This window comes from Macaca fascicularis, chromosome 5, assembly GCF_037993035.2.
Source record: "Macaca fascicularis isolate 582-1 chromosome 5, T2T-MFA8v1.1".
Lineage (NCBI taxonomy): Eukaryota > Metazoa > Chordata > Mammalia > Primates > Cercopithecidae > Macaca > Macaca fascicularis.
In genome coordinates this window covers 187,675,438-187,701,481 of record NC_088379.1, presented here as the reverse complement: position 1 = coordinate 187,701,481, position 26,044 = coordinate 187,675,438, and the positions used below count along the sequence as shown (strand labels likewise).

Sequence of the window (26,044 nt, the reverse complement as noted above, 5' to 3'; positions counted from 1 at the left end):
GCATCATCTCCCTTTTGTCATCAACAGCTGGAAAGAAAAATATCCTACTGAACTACCCCCGTTTCCTGGCTTTGTCTCTTAAGTTCCAAAGAGAGCCACGGAGAGAAGCATGGTAGTGGTCACACAGGCTGGCCCTGAGATCCGGGGCTCTGCTGCCTGTGCTGAGCCTGGCAGGCTTCACTGGCAGCCTGCTGCCGTGCACAACACCAGAGCATTGATAGTTGGCTTCTCTGCAGAGGGTCACAGCTCCTTACAGAGATAGCCGAGGGATGTGCGTAGTGTCTCCGCAGGTTCTTTTTTTACTACTCGGAAGCAGGGTCGGCTAACCAGGGGCTGGCTCGGGGTTTGGTTTGATGAGAAGCAGGCTTCATTCAGCCCACGTGCCTGATGAGAACATCTGGCTCAAGCTCATTGCTGGGAAGCGGGAAGCAAGCTGTGAACTAGACATCAGGAGATGGAGGATCCAGTTGCTTCCTCCAGTTACAGGGGATGCTGCAATTTCACAGTAGGCTGTGATCAGACCAAAAGCCAGAAGTGAGGCTGGGCGCGATGGCTCACGCCTGTAATCCCAGCACTTTGGGAGGTTGAGACGGGCAGATCACCTGAGGTCAGGACTTCGAGACCAGCCTGGCCAACATGGTGAAACCCCATCTCTACTAATGTTGACATTCTAACATAGCTACATCTACTAAAAATACAAAATTAACTGGGCATGGTAGCAGGTGCCTGTAATCCCTGCTACTCGGGAGGCTGACGTGGAGGTTGTAGTGAGCCAAGATTGCGCCACCGCACTCCAGCCTGGACGACAGAGCAAGACTCTATCTCAAAAAAAAAAAAAAAAAAAAAAAAAGGAAAAGAAAAGAAAAAGAAAAAGCTAGAAGTGTGGAACTGTAAACCTTTGGCTTGACTGTCTCTGGATTTTCACCTTGAAATTAGCGAAGGGTGCTTCTTAGAGTTTGTTGCCTGTCTGAGCCCCAGGGAAGACTCCTTCAGAGATGGCCTGGGAGGGTCCAGCCACAGCTTTACTTTTCCTTGTGTTCCTTGGAGAATATGCAACTAATGCTGGAAAAGAGGCAAATCATGCTGCGTATGCAGGTTGCTGATTTTTTGTAGGGTTAGGTCCTGTATTTTACGCCTGAAAATGAACAGACTGGCACTGTTGGAAGTGAAAGTAGAGTAAGGCCATCCAAATGGGAAAGATTGTGCCTTCGGGCCGAGGCGTGATGTATGACCTTTCTTCTTTGTTGACTCTCCTGGTAGATTTTCCTCTGGGTTTTTCTCATGAAGAATTCCAAGTCTACATTTAGTCTAATTTATAAATTTTTGCTAATGTTGCTGAACCTCGATCATGTTAAATAAGCCCCATAAATTTCTTTCTAAATTGCCTAGGGGCAACTCCTCCATGTTTGAAAGAAAAAGGAAAGAGGTACCTGGAGGGAGAGGAGGAATTGAGGACTGCAAAGCAGTCTGGGTTTCCAGGGTGTGAAAAGTAGTTTAGGGATGAAGGGGACTGAATCGTCACATCCTTGATTTAACCTCACCCCTCCCTCGTAGGAGTGGGAAGAGAGGATCGGAGTTGGGGGAGGGTAAGACTGTCTTCTCAGCCCAGCTTCAGAGCTGGTGGTAGTGGATGACTAATTAGAAAAATGCACTGACTCAGAGAAACTTCTTGTCATCCTGATTTTGATTCTATAAGCTTTTGATGGTAAGAAAGAAGGGAAGTGATTCGTTGTTTTTAAGTCCATGCAAAGATAATTTTTCACAGTGTGGTTCAATGTCCCATATAAAAATGGTGAAAGTGGAGGGTCGATATGTTAAAGATCTGCATTGAAATGTGTGACGGCCACAGTCAATATTTCACCGAGTCTAGACAGTGAAATATTGGCCCTTGTGCTGGACTTCGATATGGAGGAATTCTGGGGGGATGGCAGTCTATCATACTCAAGCTGGTGCAAAAGATACCCGTGGTTGGACAGTGCAGAGGGGTCCTGAGTGGGCACTGAGCGGGCCTCCCAATGGGACCTGTGCCTTCCTCAGTCACTGAGAGCCCCCAGCAGATCTGTAAGCTGTGACCTGGAAGCCAAGGGCCGTGCAGTCCATTTGCAGCACCTGCCCCACACCCCAGACTTCCCAGCACTCCTGACTTCCGTGTAGCTGACTTTGTTGGTTATGAGACACTGCCTTTTGTCCAAATTGAGGAGAGTGCCTTTCAGAGCCCCTTTCTACAGGGAATTTTTTTAAAAACCTACATAGGTATTTGTCCAACTTCACTGATTGTTTTTTATTGAATAGCTGCTGAGCTTCTGGGCACTGGTTGTCTGTCTGCATTATTTTTTATTATCTGTATGATACCTCTAGGTTTTCAAAGCTCTTTGCCCTTACTTATCAATTATTCATTTATATGTAGCTATGGTAGAATGTCGACAATTTTCTTTCACGAGAGTAAGCTTGTAATTTGATGTACCATAAAAGTTGTAGAAGGCATTAAATGGGTTTTAAAAGGCATTTAGTATTACTACCGCCATAATACAGTAAAGATGGGCTTTAAGTCTAAATGACAATGACTGTGTATAAACTATACTTGTTGTCTTCTCAAGGATTTTCAGGCCACAGAGAAGTAAATGTTTGGTTTGCCTGGGATGTCACAGAAATGTTTGCTGATAACTGACTCAAATGCAAAGGCTTTTTTTTTTTTTGCTTTTAAGATTTTCAAGATTAATTTAAAAAACAAGGGGATCCTGCCTTGAGTTGGATAGCTCACCCCGTTCTTTCCTCATCTGCATTAATGGCGACTGAGCTGCTGTAGCAGGAAGGATAACTTCATGGGTGATGTGTTACTCCCTGTAAAGGAGCTTTAGAGATTATCTCGAGTTCTAGACAATGATTTTTAACTCTTTTGAATGTACCGGACCCTCTTTTAAATGCCAAAACACTTCCAGGACCCCTGCACAATGCTAAATTCTTAGTATCTTTTGAGTAAGAAACTCCACAATGGCAAAAACTACTTTGTATCATTAACATTTTATGTTAATCTGAACTTTATTAATTGGATAGCATTTATGTATGTTTGGGGAAAGTTTATGTATGTCCTGGACATGGGATTTATCCAGCTGTGGATATGCTTGGACCCCTTGCAATACCTCAGTACTGTCTCCGGGTTCTGTGCCCACAGGATCTAAGCCTCCTCCTTTCTTGTAAGTAATTTCTATAATGTCACACATGGAGGGTGACATCTCCTAATTCCAAGGTCAGCGCTCTTCCTGCTACCTCCCTATGTCTCCTGTGGGGCACAGGAATTCAGCTGTACTGAAATGCCAATCATCGTCTCATTTTTTTTGCAGTTGATCAGACTGAGGCTCCCATAAAATAACTCCTCAGAGATCAGGAGCTCGGGGAGGGGTGGCCTGTGCCTGGCATCATGCAGAAAGCCAGCATGGCTCACTGGAACATTTCTTCAAAGGGGAGTGCAGTGGACTGAATGTGTCTCCCCATAAATTCACATGTTCAAACCCTAATTCCAATACGCTGATATTCGGAGGTGGGGCCTGGGGGACGTAATTAGGCCATGAGGGTGGAGCTCTCCTGAATGGGATTAGTGCCCTTCTAAAAGGGACCCCAGAGAGCTCAGTTACTCTCTTTCCATGTGCAAGGATAGGAGGAGAAGATGACTGTTTGCAACCCTGAAAGAGGACCTTGCCGGAACCTAACCATGCTGGTATCCTGACTTCCAGCCTCCAGAACCGTGAGAAATAAATGTCCATTATTTCTCAGCCACGCAGTCTATGGGACTTTATTATAGCAGCCCAAGGGACTGTGACAGGGAGTTGAGAATTGTGTAAATTTGAGTTTACCAAATAACATACAACTTAATACTGCTTTATTAATTCCGCAAGTCGGAAGTCGTTAGTCCTGATTGACGCCTTGTGGGGAGGAGGGAAACACACACTACTTGTAACATAATAGGAAGATGGAGCTTTTCCTGGGCTGTGTCTCTGGAGAGGTATTTTTAAAGGGTGTTTTTGTTCTTCCAGCCTTGGGATCAAAACTTCATAAAACTATTTTATTATAATGTAGTATTAATGTGGAAAATGAAAATTCCTTCTGCTAAAGAAGCTTTTTATTCCATCCTTCTCCTGAAAAATCCAAAAGATAATATGATGTCAGTAACATTAAGTGGCAGGAAGAAGGCAATGTTATTATACTAAGAATCTTTTCAGATGAATGACAATTAAAAAACCAGGAAGCAGCAGATTTATCTAATTTACCAGATTAAAAAACTTGGGAAGATTTTTATTTTCTTGAGGGGATGGGTGTTGCTAAACCCGTGATGAAGTATTCATTTGACATTTTTCGTTCCTTTTTCTTTGTGGAATTCATTACAGTGAAGCACATTTAATCAAAATACCAATTTTATCAAATGGAGGTAAAATACTCTTGGTGATTCAGATATCACTCTTGCCTTGGGTTTTCATAACCAATTTTGATGATATAGTTTACAAATTAGAGAGTTGGAGAATTCACTTGTTCCTGTTAAACTAATGGGAATTTTTAGTAATGCTTGCCACACGTATCCAGCTGCCCAGCACTTGTGGCCTTGCTGATTTCTGCTGGCGAAGGACTCTGGGTTTTGGTGAGTGCCTCTGTGCTTGGCCTCCTACCCTGCCCAATGGACCAGGGAGCCAGGATTGCTTGGCCTGCTGCATCTCACTGCACCAGGGAGGGAACCACAGAATCTCCATGTCCCCAAGAGTGGGGGGTGGCCTCAGTCTGAGCGCATTGGGCAGAAATGGAAATGTGGGGCTGTTACCCTAGTCAGTTTCTGTGTCTACAGGGATACCCTAAAAAGGATGTAATGCTGGGAAGGCAAATGCTGAAAAACCTGGAATTAATTAATTAATTAATTAAGAGTTCAGCAGAGCATCTTAAACACCTTTGCCGGTGTGGGGCAGTGCTTCTTTAAATTCTCTATTTAAATTTCATCTTTATTTTTCAGACTTAGCATATTGTTAAGCATGCATAGATGTCACTTTTGTGATTACTTAGCCATTTACTTTACCCCCTTGAACACTGACATTTTCCTGACTGCCATGCATGTGATATATTTCTTTGGCATCCAAAAGGTTAGTGTTGAGAAACTAATTTATCAAGAAGTTAGGAGGCTGATCCTTCTTAAGCTGTGACTTCCTCACAACTTGTAAGAGCTTCTTAGTAATTAAGATCAAATTTGTTAACTTTCAGTCCTGAAATTGAATGCCCCTCTGGTTTTGTCAGTCAGCCCGTGAATTTGATAACTCGCCGTTTCTTTTCCTGCAGAATTTAATTTCACTTACAGCTTCCTGCTGCTCCTCCCCTGCCTGGCCATCTAGTAGTTGTGGCCCGACAGCAGGTCTAATTAGGGACTTTTATACAAAACAACTGTTAAAATCAATGGAAAACCTTTGAACAATTGCATAGGAAAGAAATTAAGTAGATTATTTTTACGAATTAAGGGCAAACTCAGGTGTGACTGTGTGGGGTTTTAGATAAACAGAGGAACACACCGGTGTATATATGAGACTTCTCCCACCCCCTAAAATCAACCAGCTCCATGTAAGCATGTTTTTCTTTAAGATATAATTGTTTATGAACAGTTTTCAGAAAGCAATAAATAATGATATTTTAATATAATTTATTTTGATATTTATGTATTTTTATAGTTACAGAATTAATTATTTTTAAAGTGCTAGAGTTTACTATTTCATTGTGAATACCTACAAAAGACATATAGTAACAAAATAACTCCTCGTTCTGAAGAGCACATGTTAGGAAAAGCTGAAGTGTTTGGGGATTGTACCTACCCATGAAAATACACATCTCTGTCTCCTTTCTATAAAAAGTGATTTTTGAGTCCGTTCACCTTATACAAGTTTGAAATAAAACTTAATGTAAGGTAGTGGTTCCAAGGTTTCCAGAAGTAGGCTGAAGTTTATCTTTGTACTATAATCTCTCAAGATAAAAGGTTTGTTGAAAAATTAGTAGCCTTGATAAAATGTCAGGGGCACATGCAAACTAATTTAGAAAACAGCTGTATTAAGTATTTGAGCACATTAATGATCTGAATGCAAATGGATATTCCTTCTTTATTGCTGCTTTTTTTTTTTTTTTTTTTTTTTGAGACAGAGTCTCTCCCTGTCACCCAGGCTGGAGTGCGGTGGCACGATCTTGGCTCACGGCAGCCTCCGCCTCCAGGTTTCAAACGATTCTTCTGCTTCAGCCTCCGAGTGCTTGTGATTACAGGCGCCGCCACCACACATGGCTAATTTTTGTAGTTTTAGTAGAGACGGGGTTTCACCATGTTGGCCAACCTGACCTCAGGTGATCTACCCGCCCCGGCCTCCCAAAGTGCTGGGATTCCAGGCTTGAGTCACTGCACCTGGCCACTTCTTTATTACTTTAAGTTTGCTATGTCTTTGCTTAGAAGCACAGGGATCGCTGTTCAGTATGGTTACCTGAGAATGATTACTTGCATAGTCTTGATTCTGGTGATCTGTTCTATATCAGTTGTGCTGATTTTGACTGATCTTCTCTGAAATTGGCCTAAATGACTAAAGCTTTATTGTATTTTGAGTTATTTTCATCCAGAATCTCCCTTCAGAAGCTTTGTTAATATTAGCTATATTAAAGTAGAATATGAATATATTGTTTGCTCCCAGAAATACACAATAAAACCTAGTTCTTAGAGATTTTTGCAAATGTTTGTATTGCTTTTTACTTTTACTTTCTGAAGACTTTTTAAAATCTGGATAGGGATATGCATGTCTGTAATACACACATAAGTTGAGTAAAGCCCCATAGTGCTTAAAACAACAATTGGCACATTCACACAGAAGAATCCTGGAGCCGCCCTGAGGAGCCAAAGGGTTCCGGGTTTGCTATGTTTGTGCCCAGTGACTGTGGGTTGTTAGAGGCATCACCTGACATTTATTTCTCAATGTCTCTATGAAGTAAATTATCACTGAAGACCCTTCCAGTTCTCTTATTCCAAGGAAAAATGTAAGTATGATAGCTTCGATGGCATTAGATTAGTATCTTTTTCTCAGCTTACGGAGTTCTGAAAGTGTTCTCGGTCAAAGCAGAGCTGTAAAAAGCTGTTGGAGGCAATGCCACAGGAGAATGTGCATGTGTACTTATGGATAAATTAATAGAAACAGGCTCCTTCCCCTCCCCCCTCTAACGATTAGAGTCTGGTGCAGTTCTAAGATGAATGTAAACCATATGGAGATAGGATGCATGAATAGGAGGGGACAGTCAGACTGTAGGTTACTCCACAGACATGCAGATTAAAAGACATTGGATGAGAAGAGTTTGGATAACAGCAATAAAGAAAAAGATCCTAGCCAAGTATGGAGTGCACACCTGTAATCCCAGCACGTTGGGAAGCTGAGGCAGGTGGATTGTTTGAGCTCAAGACTTCAAGACAAGCCTGGGTAACATGGTGAAACCCCGTCTCTACAGAAAATACAAAAATTAGCCAGGTGTTGTGGTGTGCAGCTATAGCCCCAGCTACTCCAGGGAGGCTGAGGTGAGAGGATCGCTTGAGCCTGGGAGGCCAAGGCAGCAGTGAGCCAAGATTGCACCACTGAACTCCAGCCCAGGCGACAGAGTGAGAGACCCTGTCTCAGAAAAATTAAGAAAAAGATCCTATGTCTAAGTGAAAAAAAGTGTATGATTACATAGGACACACTTAAAACTCTTTGGAGACAAGAGGTTAAGACCAAATAGAAAGAAAGGACTTTAGAAATTCTTTAGAGAACAAGTCAGCATGACAATATTTATTCAAACGAGATACTTGTGTGGCATTGGGAAATCCCTGTGATAAATGCAGGATACTGGTGAAAGCAAGAGCGCTGCAGTGCAAGGGAATGGACGCTCCCCTCTGCTGACACTGTCTGAAGGGTCAGTGCCAACCAATTAGTGGAGGTGTAAATTTTCTCTGTGCTTCTTTCAAATGATAGATGCCATAGTAAATTTAAAATATTGAATATGATAACTGAGCATGAATTTTTTAATTCTGCAATTAAAAGACTTTGTTCAAAATGCCATTAATTTTGAGTTTAGGTGAATAAAGGAAAGGAGAATTCTTCTGTCGTTTTTCCTTCTACATGTGAGTTATCACTTTTTAGGAATTAAAATAAGTACTAACAAGTCACCTATTCTCTTACCAGTTTCAGTTGTCTGCCAGTGATGGGGATGTTCTCTGGAGTCATCTTCCTTTCTTTTTAAAATTGTAACTCTGTTTTATAATGCATTGGAGTTTTTCCGACACCGTCACATGTAGTCGTTCGTTCACTGAGCAGACGCTTCTGGGGCATTTATTATGTGTTTCACATGCCAGGCACTCAGCAGAGGTCGACAGAATGCCACGGGAGGGACTCTGTTTCTGAAGAGTTTGCAGACTAATTGTGGAGGAGGTAGACATTAATGAAATAAACAGATATGATTGAATATTCCTTTCTGAGGTAGTCACTTTTGTTCTTTTTTAATGAGACAGGGACCAGACACTGAACCTGCCAGCCCTTGATCTTGGACTTCCCAGCCTCCAGAGCTGTGAGAAATACATTTCTGATGTTTAGAAGCTACACATTTATGATATTTGTTAGCGCAGCCCAAAGAAACTAGGACAGGTTTTGTGTATGAACTGGATTGTTCTGGGGCAAGAGTGGAAACAGGGACTCGCCAGCCGGGAGGTGACGCAGTGGACGATGCGAGGGCCTTGGAGGGGGTGGGTGCTAGGGCGGGAGAGGCTTGGCTGGAGATAGGGTATATGTTAGGGGCAGCATCAGGAAGATGGCATGATAAAGGGTGGAAGAGGCAGACTGACTGCCCCCAAACAGTTCTGGCTGCAGCGGCTAGACAGGCATACTGAGGAGGAGAAGCAAGATTTTGGAATGATCAAGGAAGATTCAGACACCTGAAGGCTGAGGTGCCCATGAGAGCTCCCTGCAAAGGGTCGGGTGGTCAGGTGGGTGTATGAGGTGGGGATTAGTCCAGACTGGCTGTATCAGGTATGTCTGTGTCAGTGTCAGGTATGTCAGTGTCAGCGACCTGGGTGGCTGATCAAGGGAGCATGTGCAGAGGAAGGAGGAGTAGCTGTGGCTGAGCCCTGAGGGCTCCAGCGCTTAAGGTGGTTGGAGAAAGACGGGCCCATGAGAAGGAGCACACAGAGCAGTGTTTTAAGAAGGAAGGCCTCACTTTGGGAGGCTGAGGCAGGCGGATCATGAGGTCAAGAGATCGAGACCATCCTGGCCAACATGGTGAAACCCCGTCTTTACTAAAAATACAAAAATTAGCTGGGTGTGGTGGCGTGCGCCGGTAGTCCCAGCTAGTCAGGAGGCTGAGTTAGGAGAATTGCTTGAACCCAGGAGGCAGAGGTTGCAGTGAGCTGAGATCGCGCCATTGCACTCCAGCCTGGCAACAGAGTGAGACTTTGTCTTAAAAAAAAAAAGAGGGCCTGTCAGCTGTGTCAGAGGCTGCCAAGAGGCCTAAGATTAAAACCTGTCCATGGGGTTCAGCAATGTGGAGATCAGAGGTGATACTGCCAAGTACAGTTTCAGCCAAGTACAGTTTCAGAGGAGCAATAGGGTTGGAAGCCACGTTGGAGCCACTTGAAGGAGAACAGAGGGTGAGATGATGGGGACAGCTTTATTTAGATCGGGCTTTGGGATGTGTGGCCGAGAAGAGAGCAGAGCAGTGGGGTGGCAGCTGGAATGGAGATGAGGCCACGGAGAAGGATTGCATTGTTTGTAGGATGGGAAAATCTGGTTTTGGCTTTGGATTTTGCTTTTCTGCAGCAGACGTTTGTTTGCTGATGGGAATAGTCCAAGACAGAGAGAGTGAGATAGAGATATCTGGAACAGAGGCAAGGTGTTCAAGGCTGTGAGGATCGGTCCCTCAGACACCCTGGTTGGTAATAAGAGGAAGGACTGAGGGGGGCGGTGGGAGGACAGCAGACACAGGGTCCTGGAGGGAAGACAGGGTGTGATCAGTTGCAGCATTCTGGTGAAGGAGGAAGGAAGCAACACCACCGGTTGAGAGAGCTGGGAGTTGGAGCTTGGACGGTGGGAAGAGAGAAGAGGTGATTGTGTGGGGTGGGAGAGGAATGTCCTGGGAATGTAAGGCAGTGTTAGGAGCTCACATCTTATTTGAGAATCCTGAGTTGGGCTGTTGCTCCCCGTTTTCTACCTGCCAACACAGGGTCAGTGCGCTGCCTGAGGCAGGCCAGGGAGAGCTGGAATTAATTAGAACATATCCCGACTCCTCTTCTAGTGCCCAGTGCTCAGGCCCGGTTCCCCTCTAAACACTATTAACACACAAAGGAGGCTTTTAAGCTCCATAATGCATATTTGCATCACAGTACTATCAACGCTGATTAGTGCTCTGTTTCTCTTGGTGCTATTCTCACGCATTTTAGGCATCACGCGTGCATTTCACATGAACAGTGGGAAGGGAGTTGGCATGGCCTAGCATGGATGCAGAACAGCTATTTCCACATCCTCCTCCTCCTGACCTGATTGTGTGTCCTTAGCACATAGGGAGGCAGCGTAATTAGAGTTCTGGGGGCTTTATTACCAATAATGGCCGTACTGCAGTCAGAAATCTCTTTAGCCCCGAGCACTACCATTGGGGCTAAGTGGCTCCCCTGGGTGCCGTGAGTTGTCACCTGCAGCTTTAGCAAGAGGCAGTGAGGAGGGGGGCAGGGATGGGGAGCAGAGTGGGAGAGAGGGAAAAAGAAGTGGGTATTCTCGCAGGCAGGCTGGGTTGGGCAGGCCAGGACAGCCTGGTCTCAGGTGGGCACAGGTGGGAGAGCGTGGGAAGCACTCACATGTAGCAAGTAGCTCGTCTGTGCCGTGCTCTTGCCAGACGTTAGTCTTTGTAAGCGTTCCTGGAGAGGGATTTGTCTTTCTATTTCTCAGGTCCGGAGGCTGAGGCTGAAGAAGATGCTTGACTGCTAGGTTGGGGGCAGTGTGTGAGGACATGGTAGGGAGGAAGCAGAGGAGACAGGCAGAACCAGGGGTCTCCAAGAGTGCATTGTCGCAGGAGCGGAGACAGAAGTTCTTGCCTCCGCGTTCAGGACCCTGGGCCGTGCGCGGGGAGATGGATGGCGTGGGTGTGGAGGCTTCCCTCAGCCTGCAGCATGGGGCTGCCTTTTAAGTGAGTGACCCACCACTTTCTCCCCAGACCTTGGTAGAATTCCTTTTCACTGTCATTTTCTTCCAGCAGAGACCTCCTCTCTGGACACAGGTGGAAACAGAGCAGACCCCACACATTTTCCAGGCATGCGGCAGGTTTCTTCACATCACCCCTGTTTCTCGTCTTTATTTTCACACACAGACTTACACTGTCATGCCTCTCAGGTGGAATCATGTGTCCCTCCGTGGCGGGAGGGCTCAGTTACTTTATCTTCTGAGTAGAAAGGCCACACTGTGCCTGGGGCTGGGCTGGGGGCAAGGGTGTCTCGATTCCAAGGACAGGTGGGCTGTGGGGTGCAGCGGGATTGGGGCGGCAGAAGCGCTGTCACTTGCTGTCTCTGATCAGGAAGACCCCGTTCCTGCCAGCCAGTCTCTTTCTCAGGAAACGGGTCCAGTTCTGAGTACTGGTGACAAAGGCCCAGTTTGCAGAGTTCTTGGGCGTTCACACAGCATTTTCCTACGGTGTCCCTCACTTGCTGTTCCTGTGACCCTGTGAGATGGGAAGGGGTGGCTATTGTTATTCCTCTTTATAGCTGAGAGAGGCTGGAACTTGAACAAGGTATTACCTTTGTGTAGGCACATCCTAGGATTTAAATCCCTTTGTTCTGAAAAGACATTTGTAATCCTAATACATTTTTCTACAGAAACATGTTACTTGAAGATTCAGTTCCCCTTGCACCTGCGAGCAGTGCCTGGAACCCCCGTTTCCCGGATTTTCTCAGCACGCCTTCAGCAGTCCTGCTGTGTTGCTTTAGCTTGCACTTGGGCCGCTGCTGATTTCCATGCTGGGGCATCTGCAGCCCAGCTGGTGTGAGCTCTGCAGGGACCAGACCCACCTCCATCCTGCAGCCTACACCCAGCCCTGTTAGCTCTCCACCCGGCATGGGTCAGTGTGCAGACAGAACTCACCAGAACATACCTGGGAAACAGCGAGAGTTTTAAACTGTTTTCTCTTCTTGCTCCAGCCCTGTTACTAAGGGCTGCTTCCCTGGGTAGGGGACAGGACTCTGTCTGAGCAGGCTTAGAGGGACACAGGCTTCGGAGCAGTCCAGCAGGCTGGAAGGAGGAAGACAGGGCCTGAGCCAGGAGACGGGTGAGGAACAGAGAGGCTTCCCTTGTGTAACTATCTTAGAGAAGTGATATCTGTTGATTTCTATATGGTGCTCCCTTCGCCAGTTCCACCTTTATTTCAAATCATTTGAAAACCCTGATAATGAGCCAGATTGCTACTTTACTAATAGGAACTTCATGCAGGAGAGATAAGATAGAGGGGTGACATTATTTGGGACCAAACTCTAGAAATCTTTGCTTTAGATTTTGTGGAAGCCATAATCGGGAACACTTTATAGGCTTTTGGGAGAGTGTATTTGGTGGGGGTGGGTGGGGGGCTTAATTGTCGCAGCTATTCTGTTGTTAAATTATTGACGTGAAGGATAGGTACTCCGGAGGCTGGCAGTGACATATGAGGCCCTGTCAGGATATCTTTCAATAATTAAGAAACAAGTAGTTGAAATTCCATTTTAATACCAGAAGCTGTGAAGCAGTTCCATAGATGGATCAGTTAGAGGAGCAAGTGTGTACCCTGTCCCTCAGCGGAAGTTTCCATCAGGCCTCTGTGGGCAGCGGGGACCGGGGCAGTGGTGCCTGTGCTCCCAGAGACAATGTGTCCAGGTTTAGCAACTCTGATAACTGTAGGTCCCCGGAAGTAAAAACACTTAGGCCCTAACTTCAGGAAGTAATGACAAAAAGCTTTGTCATCAGAATGGAAGTAGAAGATCCTGTAAGTTACTATTGAGTTATTTTTTTTAATGCACAGGTCAACCTTGAACTTGGGTATGCCATTTCATGTCACTTGTTAATTGCAGGGTAGGAACCCAGTAGAAATAATAGAGGGTGATGCTTCCCACCTTTTCATTCCAGAAGGCCGTGAGCAGACGCTTCTTGGCTTGAGTCCTGACCCTTGTCTTGTCAGTGAACAGAACTGTCCGTGCTCTGAACAGCTCAGCTTGGGGTGGTGGCAGAAGGCATTGCAGGCCTGTTCTCAGTGGCAGCAGGCGCTCCATACCTGGCCTTCTGACCCTGACCCTAGCAGGAGCCGCCACACCAGGCTGCCACCTGTTCAGGTCAGCCTTGGCAGAACAGCCCTCAGGTCTAAGGACATCGTTTTCTTTAAGGAAAATCCTGTGTCACTAAAAATGAGTTGTGAACTAGATCAGAATCTTCATTTTCCTGACTCCAAATTTTCTCCGGCCCCAGTAGTTTCTGTCACGTCTCCATAGCAGATGAAGATCAGTTGAGGGTAGAATAACACTATCACTGCTAAATTATTTGGGCAGCAATTAGAATTTGTTTAGCATTATTTAGGGTTTTTAAACAAACCTATCTGAGTAACCTTATAATACTACTGTCTAAAATAGATATTGTATTAGTCTTATATCAGATGAGGTGAAAGTCAAATCTATAAAACACTGAACTCTTAAATCTAACCAAGGATGGAATATATCCTGTTAATTTGTCAAACTTCTAGAGAACCGCCTACATGAGACAGTAAGGATTAATCAAGCCCTAGTAAGAAAGAATTTGAAAAATACAGTTTTCTAATTATACAGTCTCTTCTCCATGGTCCAAGGTTAATGCAGTTCTGAATTCTGACAGTTAGTAATAGAAAAGAAAAAAAAAAAAAAAACTAAAGCATATGAATTCTCTTATAATTACCTGAAACAGAGAGTCTCTTCTGGCAATCAAAGACCTTCTAAGCATTAATCTGATATTTTCAACATTTGATTCTTTTCCTTTTAAACAAGGTTGGGAATAACTGGAGAGTTGTATGTCACTCTGTGCTTATCAAATATATATGTAGTGTTTGCAGATTTAATTTACTTATTGCTTAGGTGTAAATGTGTAATTCTAGGTTGAACATTTTATCTTTTTTTTCTTTTCTTTTCTTTATTTTTTTTTCTTTTCTTTTCTATTTTTTTTTTTTTTTTTACAATTTAGACTAACTTATGAATACTTCCTAGATACTGTATCTTTGAAATACTTGGTTCTTACTCCTACTACTAATATAAAAACTAACAATTACTTCTTGGTTAGTTTTTGCTCTTGGATATATTTGTAGCTCTTGCTGCAGTTCATCCAGGCAACACAACCAAAATGTTCACTCTAGGGAAAGGTAAATTTATTCCTTCGTTTATTGCTGTCAAATATCTGTGGTATGTTTATTGTACACGTTGAGCATGCCAAATCCAAAAATCCAAAATCTGAAACTTTTTTTTATTTTTCTGAGACAGGGTCTTGCTCTGTTGCCTGGGCTGGAGTACAGTGGCGCAAACACAGCTCACTGCAGCCTTGACCTCCTGGGTTCAAGTGGTCCTCCTGCCTCAGCCTCCCAAGTAGCTGGGACTACAGGTGCATGCCACCATACCTGGCTAAGTTTTTTTATTTTTAGTAGAGATGAGCTGTCACTATGTTGCCTAAGCTGTTCTTGAACTCTTGAGCTCAAACGATCTCCCCGACTTGGCCTCCCAAAGTGCTGGAATTACAGGCATGAGCTACTGTACCTGGCCCAAAATCTGAAATCTTTTGCACACCAGCATGATACCCGAAGGAAATGCTCATGGAGCACTCTGGATTTCAAATGTTTGGATTTGGGGTGCTTACCTGATAAGTATAATGCAAATATTTTAAAATCTGAAATCTGAAACAATTCTGCTCCTAAGCATTTTGGATAAGAGGTAATTAACCCATAGAGGAAAGGTACATGGAAGCCCCCGACCACCCAAAAGAAAAGGCCTGGAGAGAAGATGGGCAATTATGGCTAGACTTCAGATTTCAGGGTTTTACAGGTGGATCTGGTGTCTGAGACTCTATGAACAGATGGATTCTTAGTCAGTGACTGGCCGGGCGTGATGGCTCACACCTGTAATCCCAGTACTTTTGGAGGCCGAGGCAGGTGGATCGCCTGAGGTCAGGAGTTCCAGACCAGCCTGGCCAACATAGCAAAACCCTGTCTCTACTAAAAATACAAGAATTAGCTGGGCATGGTGGCAGGTGCCTGTAATCCCAATTACTTAGGAGGCTGAGGCAGGAGAATCATTTGCTTGAAACTGGTAGGCGGAGGTTGCAGTGAGCTGAGATCGTGTCATTGCACTGCAGCCTGGACAAGAAGAGCAAAACTCAAAATTCAAAAATAAAAAGTCAGTGACTATGGGAGAAAAATAAAAAACCAGTATTTTACCTTGGGAAGTGCCCACAAAGGCAGGAAAAATAAAAGGACCTACAGAAAAGTAAAGTTGAACACAAGTGTGTGGTACTCCTGAGAGGTTTTAGAGTACAGAGGAGTCCAAAGAGAGCAGATGAATCCAAAGGTTCCAGCCCAGAAGAGATCTTGGGTTTTCATGATGACGAGACCCTCGAGTGGCCTGTGGAGCTGGCTCCCATGAGGTCATCAGACCCAGCTGCGCACATTGCTTCCCAGGTCAGCTGGGCGCACTGCTTCCCAGGTCAACTGGGCGCACTGCTTCCCAGGTCACCTGTGTGCATTGCTTCCCAGGTCAACTGGGCACATTGCTTCCCGAGTCCACGTCATGCTGGGAGTGGGAGATTGGCTGTGTGGAAAAATGTCTACACCACGGAAATTGGCAGATACGTGGTGACCCAGCAAACACAGTTGACACCTGAAACATAATTTTTAGGAATAGTATTTAATGTTGTGTGTGGGATCCATTCTGATCTCTATCCTTCCCTTCTTACCTGTTTCATTAAAACAGAAGAAAAAGCTGGTGTCACTCACTGAACTGATTTCATGACCTGCAGTTTGAAAAACATTGTTTTAGAGAAAACCGGAGATTATGTATGCTTTACAGAGTCAGAAGACTATTATTATTATTATTATTATTATTATTATTATTTGAGATGGAGTTTCACTGTGTCACCCAGGCTGGAGTGCAGTGGCGCGATCTCGGCTTACTGCAACCTCTGCCCCTCCGGGTTTAAGCAGTTCTCTGCCTCAGCCTCTGGAGTAGCTGGGATTATAGGTGCCCGCCACCACACCCAGCTAATTTTTTTGTATTTTTAGTAGAGATGGGGTTTCACCATCTTGGCCAGGCTGGTCTTGAACTCCTGACCTCGTGATCCACCCGCCTCAGCCTCCCAAAGTGCTGGGATTACAGGCGTGAGCCACCGTGCCCGGCCAGAAGACAGTTATTTGAAAAATAAATTGTAGTAACAGTTGTAGATAGGATGATTTCATCTTGAAAGGAGGAAAAGAAGAGTCCTACAAGGCTGACAAGATGACCTCTCTAGACTAAGGACTAAGGATACCTGCTTTCAGGAGAAGAAAAACGAGCAGAGAGAAGCGGGAGCCGTCAGAGATGGAGAGAGGGAGGGGCTGGGAGCACGGCCTTGTGTTTGCCTGGGGAGAGGAGGCCGTGTTTGATAGTGAAAGCTGGTTTTAGAGAAAGTCACCTGTTCTGGAGGATTGAGGAATGAAACTGGAAACCTTAGGAGAAAAGCACAAACATTGGTTGTACTTGGTATTTTTTAAATTGCTTTTATTTAGTTAGCTGGAAATGCACTTTCCCAGATCCACTGTCACTCCTGCAAATTACAAGAGTGCTCAGCCACCCTGTGGAAGGTCATCCAGCTTCCAAGCAGCAAATTGGACCTTGATCCCTCGTGCCGCCCCTTGCTGCAGAGCTCTTTGTCACACTTGCCGGCAGAGGTGGGGAGTCCAGAGGGGAGGATGTTTGGCCTGTGGCGGTCTGGCCAGCCAGGGCAGGTGCGAGCTCGTCACAGGCCAGGCAGGCATCCAGTGCTCTTTGTGGCCTGAAGTGGATTTGGCAGGTGCCTGTTATTTGATCAGTGTCGATGGCCAGTGGACACAAGTAAATGAGTTCCCAAACTTGACTCTGACCCACCTGCTTTAAACAAATTGGAGGAAGTCATCAAGTTCGTTTCCCCAGTTTCCTCTCTGAGGACAGTCTGGAGGCCGAGGCCTGGCTGAGTCCAGTCTCCTCAGGTGGAACAGGCCCAAAAGGAAGTGCAGGGCGGCCTGGGGGACAGCGAGGGTCAGAGTTTCAGGGCTGTGGAGATCCTGGAGCTGAGAGACGAGTGTCAGCCACAAAGGTGAAGCTGGATTTCAGGACCACAGCAGGCAGCGGCTGGGAGCTGCGAAGTTGGCAGGGCTGGGTTGTGGCCTCAGGTGCTCCTCTGGGCTGGGGCTTCTCCCCTCAGCCCCGCAGGTGCAGGCCGGGCAAGCTGGTGATATCAGACGGGGCTGAGGGGGTCTGGGGAAGTGGGCAAGAACCAGCAAGAGAGACCAGGGCGGGGTTGATCTTACACCCTCCGCTGAACGCTTGAGTTTCCTGTTTGTCAGTGTCCAGTCTTGTGTATGTGGGATTTTGGATTGTTCCTTTTAGAGGCTCATGTGTGCCCGACACACTATTGTTCATATTGCCCAGTAGCTTTATATCTATATAAACATATATATATGGGTGTTAAATATTTATCGAATGAATAAAGGAGGAAATGCAGATTCCAATTATTGATGGTGACATTAAAAGTCCTCTTAAATTCAAATATCAGAAATATGCTCTCCCATCTAATAAATAATTTTTGATGGTGCTGTTATTAATTTTCAGATATAATATATATGGTTTTAATATTTATTTTTAATATTAATCAGATATATATATATTATATACGTATTTTTAACAAGAAGCTTTACATTCTTCATCTTGTGATTTTTCGGTTAAAAGAAAGGAAGTCTGCTTATAATCTTGTGCATTATTTCTATGAATCGCCCTCTATACACTGGATGTCAGATGCTGCCCAAGAGAATCTGTTTCATATGGTAATTTTCACTAATGAATCCAGACCTGTACTGTTACATTTTGCCCCAAACTGCCTGGGATGAAGTAGAGGAAGCGCTTTGCAGTCGGCGTGACGGTTCTTAAAGGATGCTCTCACAGTGTTTCATAACAGATGCAGAGGCTCTGTAGTTCTGAATATTAATACCAGCGCCATCAAAATTATTTATTAGATAGGAGAGCATATTTCTGATATTTGAATTTAAGAGGACTTTGAGTACTTCCCAACGTCACCATCAATAATTGGAATCTGCATTTCCTCCTTTATTCATTCGATAAATATTTAACACCCATTATGTTCATGGCATCACATTAGACTCTGGGGGAGTTACAAAGAACCTAGGCTGGGCTCTGCCCTCAAGGGGGAAATAAAAGAAACAATTACATGTAATCGTTTTTAACACCAAGCAGCATGAAACCCAGTTCTGGAGTATCCTGGTCACAAGGGGAGAAGGGGTCACGGGAGCCCCTCCAAGGCCAGCGCCCATGTGGCCACGCCTTGCACCTTCCCAAGCATGGGCCCTCGCACCCTTCTCTTGTCTTTCCTTGTCCTCCCATGCCGTCAGGGTTTATGAGACCTGCGAGTCTCGGGGCATGGCTCTGGTCACTCTGGCCAGCGAGGATTATTCTCTGATGGGCTGTGGTCAATGAAGCACAGCTTATCTGCCTCTTTCGATTTTCCTGCAATACCAGCAGAGACTGCTCAGTTTTAGGCAGGACTGAGACCTCCTAAAACATGGAATTTGTAGACAAAAATGAATACTTCCTAACATTTCCTGAGAGAGCTTTTGGTCAGCCTTACGCCTGCAACATTGCGTTGCTGCTGGGGGACCCAGGCACACAGGTGGCTGCAGCTGCACGCGAACACGGGGGGCTGGCTGGGGAGGGTGGCCAGGCCTTCATCTCTCTGACCCGGAGTAGGTAAATGATCAGCGATGAGGCAAGTGAGTCGGGACTGAAATGTATGAGCACCATAAATTTAGGCCACTGTTCATTCAAAGCCTCAAAACTCGTGGAAGAAAGTGTTACGTGTGGAAGGTTGGCGGGCTGCAGAGGGTAGGGGAGACCTTGAAGATCCCCATATTTATATTCTAGGCGGTTTGTGTGATGTGGGCCATGGCCAGGTGTCATTCATTAACTCATTTGACACACACTTGTTTTAGCACTTGTGTGCGTAGCATGTGTTGGGATGCCAGGGGAGCCAGAAGGCAGTGCTTCCTTCCGGAACTTGTCTGTGCGTTGGAATCACCCGGGGAATCGCTTACAAATTCAAGCCCAGGCCACAGCGCAGGCCATGACACTCTGCAGGCATGGGGCACAGATCTCTGTATTTTGGAAGTGCCTAAGGGCGTTCTGGTATCAGAGGGGTTTGCAAGTCACTGCCGTTAGGAGTTTATCATAGAGTTTTAGATAACACCCAGGAAAATTCAGTCACGATACAAGACGGCCATCCAGAAACCGCCTGGGCAGGATGAGGGAGTCAAACCCAGGTCTGTGCTGTGGGCACCACTCATTCCCACTTAAGGAGGACGTCCCCTGTGGATTAGGGAGTGGGAACATCTAGGCAAACTGGACCTGGGGTGTGCGTTAGCTTTGCCAGGTTCAAGAGAGGGAGGAAGGGGATCCTCTTGACTCTGAACTCAGGCAGGTCCGGATGTGACCTGGGATCACAGGTGGAATGGACTGGTCTGTCAAGAACTCAACTAGTCATTGCCATTGCAGTGGATGAATGTTTTTCTTATAAAAAACTGGGCTGGGCATGGTGGTCCACACCGGTAATCCCACAGCTTTGGGAGGCCAAGATGGGAAGATCACTTAAGGCCAGGATTTCAAGACCAGCCTGGGCAACACAGTGAGACTCCATTTCTACAAAAGATACAAAAAGTTAGCTGGGCTTGGTGGCATGTCTGTAGTCCCAGCTACTTGGGAGGCTGAGTTGGGAGGATCACTTGAGCCCAGGAGTTCGAGGCTGCAGTGAGCTATGATCATGCCACTGCACTCTGGGCGACAGGACGAGACCCTGTCTGGCTGCTGGCGTTTCTCCTTGTGCGTATGTGGGCTGAGCACGATGTGGTGAAGCAGATCTCTCAGGATGGACACGCTCAGCTTCGTCACTTGTTGATTCTCTTGCTCTTAAAATCCCCTAGCCCTCTTAACGGCCACAGTGAACCTCCCCGTGTGAGCAAGTCAGCACGCCCATGAGCCAGCTCAGGTGGGCACTTTCATGCCCCAGGGTCTGGTGGAGCCGTGAAGTGGAGCTGCGCTTAGGGTGGGGAAGGCGCGTGACCTTGCGGTCCTGGCCACTCTAGGTGCCTTCAGGCCTCACTGCTCATCAACAGCCAGGCCACGTGGGCCTCATTTGGTATTCTTAGTACTTGCCATTTCTAATCAATTGTTTTACTTGAGTCTGTTATATGTTATTTCAGAGCGGGGAATGGAATGTGTTAACACTTAGTAAATTCTTCATCAGCTGCAACCAAAGTTTTTCTTTCTTTCCCTTTCAAACCCACAGTGTGCCATGCCGAGCTGAATGCCATCATGAACAAAAATTCGACCGATGTGAAAGGCTGTAGTATGTATGTCGCCTTGTTCCCTTGTAATGAATGTGCTAAGCTCATCATCCAGGCAGGTAGGAAGTGAGTCTTTTCATTTGTCACATCTGCATTGCTGCCTGCTCACCAGTAGCTCACTGCTGATGTGTTTGATCTTAAATTGCCATTGTTTCTATCTAAATTAATTGCACTATCAACTTTGCAAGATATTTCCCGTGTTTTGTTTTTGAATGGTGCCAGGTATTCTAAGACTAATTGCATCCTCTGTGATTCTTAGCATGTTTTTAATTTAGTTTGCAACTTCTTAAACTGCAAGCTGCCAAAAAACAACACAGGCATTGCATATAATTACTGTCAATTTACTGTTCTCTGACATATTGTGCGTAGATTGGGGGGAGGGAGAGAAATGAACTTCTGTCAGAAACAAGGTCAGCTGGGAGTCTGTATGAAGTTTTAATTTGTATTTAATACATGGTAGATATTTGAGGATCTCAACATACCTTGGCATATAAATGTCGTAAGACCCAAATGGCACTACTTTCAGGTTTTCTTATGTTACAGTTTCCATAAATCTACACCGTTGTATTCTGAATATTTCACTTTTTTCAAACTGTCACATCTGAGATTCAGCTACACTTTGTCTCCATAAATCTCTCGGCTGGAGATTTAAAGACTGATCATGTTTAGCGAGATGTGTGGTTTAAAGGGGCTGTTTATCACCAGCCCCGTGGATCTCAGAGCAGAAGCGGTCTGCTGGTCCTGAGGAGTCGCGTGGGCTCCCTCGCTCTCGCTGTCGCTGTCGCCGTTCCAGGGAAGCTCTCCTCGCGGTGCTCAGGTGGCGGCAGCGGGCCTGTGGGCCGGGCAGTGTGGGCCCCACGCCGCAGCCTCCTCTCCCTTCAGAGGCTGGTGGAGCAGCGGCCTTCAGCGCAGGGCCCTTGGGATTTCTGGCTCCCAAGTTAGCGCTGCCTGCTGAGATCAGGACAAGAAAACAGATCTGCCCTCTGTAGAGCTGGTTCGAAGTGGTCTGCAAAGCCATGCTGGGAAGCACCGTGGTGCCCACCTCTGAATGTGCCAGCAGCCCCCACTCCCTCCATTAGTCCTCCCACTAGTAAGAGAAGCTACCTCGTGAATAAAGATGATTTGATTACCTGTAGTAATGGAAATTGGTTAATCGGATCAAGGCTTGACTACTTGACATGTTTTCCCTTTGCATTTGTTTTAAAAAAAAAAATCCATGAAGACTGGAGGGAAGATTAGATATAATCCTCCCTCTGCTGTGTTAGAAAGAGGGAGATATGTGTTTCGGTGACTGGACACTGTCTGCAAGCATACTCAGAAAAGGTCATTAATCACAGACACTAAAAGCGCTCCAGCCGCTTCCGCCTGTCTTTTGCAGCATGTGTATGTGCGTTTACTAAGGGAGCTCCCATTGTTACCTTACAGGTATAAAAGAAGTTATTTTCATGTCTGATAAATACCATGATAGTGACGAGGCAACAGCTGCGAGGCTCTTGTTTGATATGGCTGGGGTGACATTCCGGTAAGCAGGGAGAACGCAGGGCAGGGGGTGGTGAAGGCTGATGAAGAGCCATATTTGACCTTGTCTCCTCCTTGTGATGCCTGACTTCCACACTTGGAGGTGTCTTTAGAAATGCAAGGGCATAAGAATTTAAAGACTCTTATAGGGGTAGATATTTAAGAGCAGTGACAGGAAAATCTGAAGACTGTTTAATGATTGTACTTTAATTTCAGGAACTTTCCAGGAGTTAGACTAATTATTCAAGTGAGAAGTGTAAACATTCACAAGTTTTTTAATGGGAACGCCAAACCTTGGTAAATTTTGCAAATGTAACAACTTTGGCATAGAAAATTTAGGATGGAAGTAGCCTGCCAGATTGAAAGATTGGGGATTCTTTTTTTTCTTTTTTTTTTTTTTTTGAGACCGAGTCTCTGCCACCAGGCTAGAGTGCGGCGGTGTGATCCTGGCTCACTGCAACATCCACTTCCCAGATTCAAGCAATTCTCCTGCCTCAGCCTCCCCTGTCACACCCAGCTAATTTTTTTGTATTTTCAGTAGAGACAGGGTTTTACCATGTTGGCCAGGATGGTCTTGATCTGTTGATCTCATGAGCTACCCACCTTGGCCTCCCAAAGTGCTGGGATTACAAGTGTGAGCCACCTGGAAATTCTTTTTACAGCAACATTTTGCATTGAGATTTGAAGTCTTACGGTTTTTATGATTGTGTTTGCTAAGAAAAGGTTGTGAGGTATATTTTACTTGCAAGTAAGCTCAGCCACCTTTAATTCATGGCAGAAAATTCGGTTGGGACTCTATAGCTTTCCAGCGCTTCATGGTATTGGCGTTCAGCAGCGGTGGGACCGTTGTCATAGGTGACGTGCCTGGCCCCCTGTGCTGGTCATTAGGAATATGGCTCAGCGTATCTCATGAACTCAACTGTGGTGCTTTCTGAGACTTTAAATTCAAATTATTTACTTACTTTCTTGTTCAGTGATTCTTAAAAGAATTTGTTTTTTCCCCAAATATTTTCTTTTTAATTGTTGTAGAAGTAATGAGGAATGAGTGAAAAGTTAATGAGCAAAAAAAAAAAAGAAAAAGAAAAAGTTGGTTTATTTTATGTTTGCATTATTAGAACGTAATTTGAAAAATTACTCCTCACTAAAGGTAGTCATTTTTTGCTATGTATAAGTGGCAAAAGAAAATTTACTATTTTTTTTTTTTTTTTTTTTTTTGCATTAGAGCAACTCCAACTTGGCTGCCAAAATTTTCTAGAAAAGAAGATAAATCTGATGGGAAAACTAGTAATCAGATACCATGTTGTGCAGCTAACTTGTTAGAAATCCTTTGACTCCCCACTAATTCATGAACTCAGATAGCTGGAAACCATACAAACCACACTACCCCACGCATCTTTTTTTGTCTTAGTCTTTTCTGGTCCGTGTTTCTCTCTCTAGGCTGCACTATAATTGGCTCCTATAGAGATAAAGTAGCAAGTGAATCCCAGGACATTTTTTTCTCTGCACAGAAAATACGAGTTAAGCCAAAGTAAACAAATTGCAGTAACTACTCACCAGATAATAACTGTATTTTGTTTTAGTTTTTGTTTTTTTTATTTTTAGGAAATTCACACCGAAGTGCAGCAAGATTGTCATTGACTTTGATTCAATTAACAGCAGACCGAGTCAAAAGCTTCAGTGAGTTACATCTCATTAAATCGCCAGGAGATTGGGATTATCCTCTTCTAAGAAGCTGCTAATGCCTTTCATCTTGAAGTTACACATAACTTTTTACTAGCCAGTACGGCAAAAGTAGACATCTAAAGAATATAAAGCCTCAAATATTCCTTACTGTCTCTCCTGTCACATGGAATCTACATCTGTTTGAACTATTGATTTAGGGTTTAAAATAGGGGAGCCTGTGGTGGCCTGGTGCACAGGGCTAGAACAAGGGCGCTTCCCCTTCCTGTGTCCCGGCTGGCTGGGATGCTTGTGGCTCTTCAGAGGAGCATCAGCTGTCTGTCATCCGCTGCATTCCGGCAGCCTCTCTTCACTGCTACATGTGCTGGAAGGACAAATAAATAATTGTTGTTGTGTTCTTAGCGGGGACGAGCAGACACACTGATCTGAACATCTGGCCCAAGTGAAGCATGGCATATAGTGCCCTTGGAAGAAAATGAGGCCTCAAATGACAGTAGCATTGAAGTCTTTGCTGCGGAGTTGAGGGAAACCCCCAGCCACCCTCCTGGAATCTGAGATAGGGCGGCACATCTGTCCTGACAGACAAGGGAGCGTAACTGAACCAGGAAGACTGCCTCCGTCCCTGCTCTCCCGCTGCACCCAGGGTGGTGGCATGTTATCCCTCTGGGGGTGGGGCCCCCTGCCGTTTTGGCTCAGTTTGGGTTTGTTGGTCACATGGAGCTCTTCCATTTCATTTCGCTGAATAATGAGTTGTTCCTAGAGGAGACAGCCTATCTCTCCTTGTTACCCCCAAAGCCCATGCTGGGGTGGTGGCAGCTGGGGCTGTGGATGGGAGGGGTCCCGGGTGTGGACGTGTTGCCCCCTCCTCCGCATGCCAGCGTGGTTCATTGACAAGCCCCTCTGCAACTGGAGAGAACATTAATTCCTGTCCCGGAAGTGGATTGTGAGAAATGCCGCCCACGTGGAGACAGTTTATTGCAGCACTATTGGTGTTCAGAGCTCCTCTGTGCCCTGGCTCCATGCCTTCATCTACACAAACATCACCTTCCTAATCACCGCGGGGCGGGGAGCATGTGGCTGTGCCCCTTTAATCTCATTTAATTTTTATTAAACATGCTCATTACCTGTGTTGAGAAAAGGCTTTCTTTATCCTAAAGATTATTACCTTTTTAAAGTGCTCTTATATTTTCATGAGTTTTTATTTTGTCTCTGAGATTTTGTATTCCACATTCTAGGGTATTCTGTAATTTGGCTCCTTACCAATATTAAAATCTTATTAAAATCTACCTTGCCAGAGCATGTACGTTTTTATGTTACTATAATTATATGCTTAACTCTCCGCCCCTGTCCTTTCTGTATTGTCTCTGAAGCACATTACATATGTTTTAATGCTCAAAGAATAATCTGAGATGCCCGAGCTGTGTGCGCTCCCCAGGGTTGATGGCTGGGGCTGCTTTATGGACCAGATTTATGTAAGACGCTAAGGCAGCCGCTGGTCCTACCCTCCCTCCTGTGTACCCTGCCCTGGTCCCAGGTGTGGCCATCTGGTAGGGCCCAGGCCTCTGCCTCACCAGAAGGCTTCAGTCCCAAGTTCTGCCCTTTGCTGACTTCTCACCTTATCCTCTTTCCAATCTCTCTTCTAAATTTCCTTCTCTTTTCTCCTTCAAACTCCTCGCCCTCTGTTTGCTCCAAAATACATAAAACAAAAGGTATGTGGAAGAAAGAATCAGTAGACTGAAAGGTAGAAAATAAGAGATTTCCATATTGCTGTGAGTCACAAGACTTGTGAGTCCTGTTAGCATGTAGTGTGTCATTTTCGTCACATCACATTATAAATATGTCTAGGGGCTGATAAGCCGCTAGTAGCGCATCTAATTTATTTAATTTTGATACTATCTTATATTTTGTCGGTTGTTACATTCAGTTTCAGTGAAAAAGAAAATTGACTTCTTTCTTTTTCTCTCTTTGAGGGGAGGCTGGCGGGAAGGGTCTTTGATAAAAGGGAAGTCCAGGTATTCAGGACAGTGGTGGGTGTTTATTTGGGGGCACACGCTGTCGCTGGGGGTTTGTGACGCTTCCACCTATGAACCGACCCTGGTTTCCTCGTGACTGGAGTGTGATTATGTCTTCGATTCTAGGATCACGATAAGAATAGTAGAATTGTCCTATCCAGAGAATT

General features: G+C 45.2%; 1 protein-coding gene across 13 annotated transcripts in view; it reads left to right on the top strand.

Annotated features, from left to right (window-relative positions):
• Positions 1–26,044, top strand: part of DCTD (dCMP deaminase) — an 86,900-nt gene that overhangs the window by 3,012 nt on the left and 57,844 nt on the right. For 8 of the 13 annotated variants that reach the window (XR_012435258.1, XR_012435255.1, XM_065545720.2 and 5 more), the window contains 3 exons: positions 20,610–20,726; positions 22,093–22,189; positions 23,788–25,151. The exons of 2 other annotated variants lie outside the window; for them this stretch is intronic. Coding sequence is in view for 7 of the 11 variants with exons in the window: in XM_065545720.2 (XP_065401792.1) it covers positions 20,610–20,726; positions 22,093–22,189; positions 23,788–23,866 (293 nt within the window). In the remaining 4 variants the exon portion in view is untranslated. Of the gene's footprint in view, positions 1–3,655; positions 8,482–20,609; positions 20,727–22,092; positions 22,190–23,787; positions 25,152–26,044 lie in introns of those variants that run through there. 3 more of the 13 variants (XR_012435256.1, XR_010587094.1, XM_074040798.1) reach the window with 3 other exon arrangements.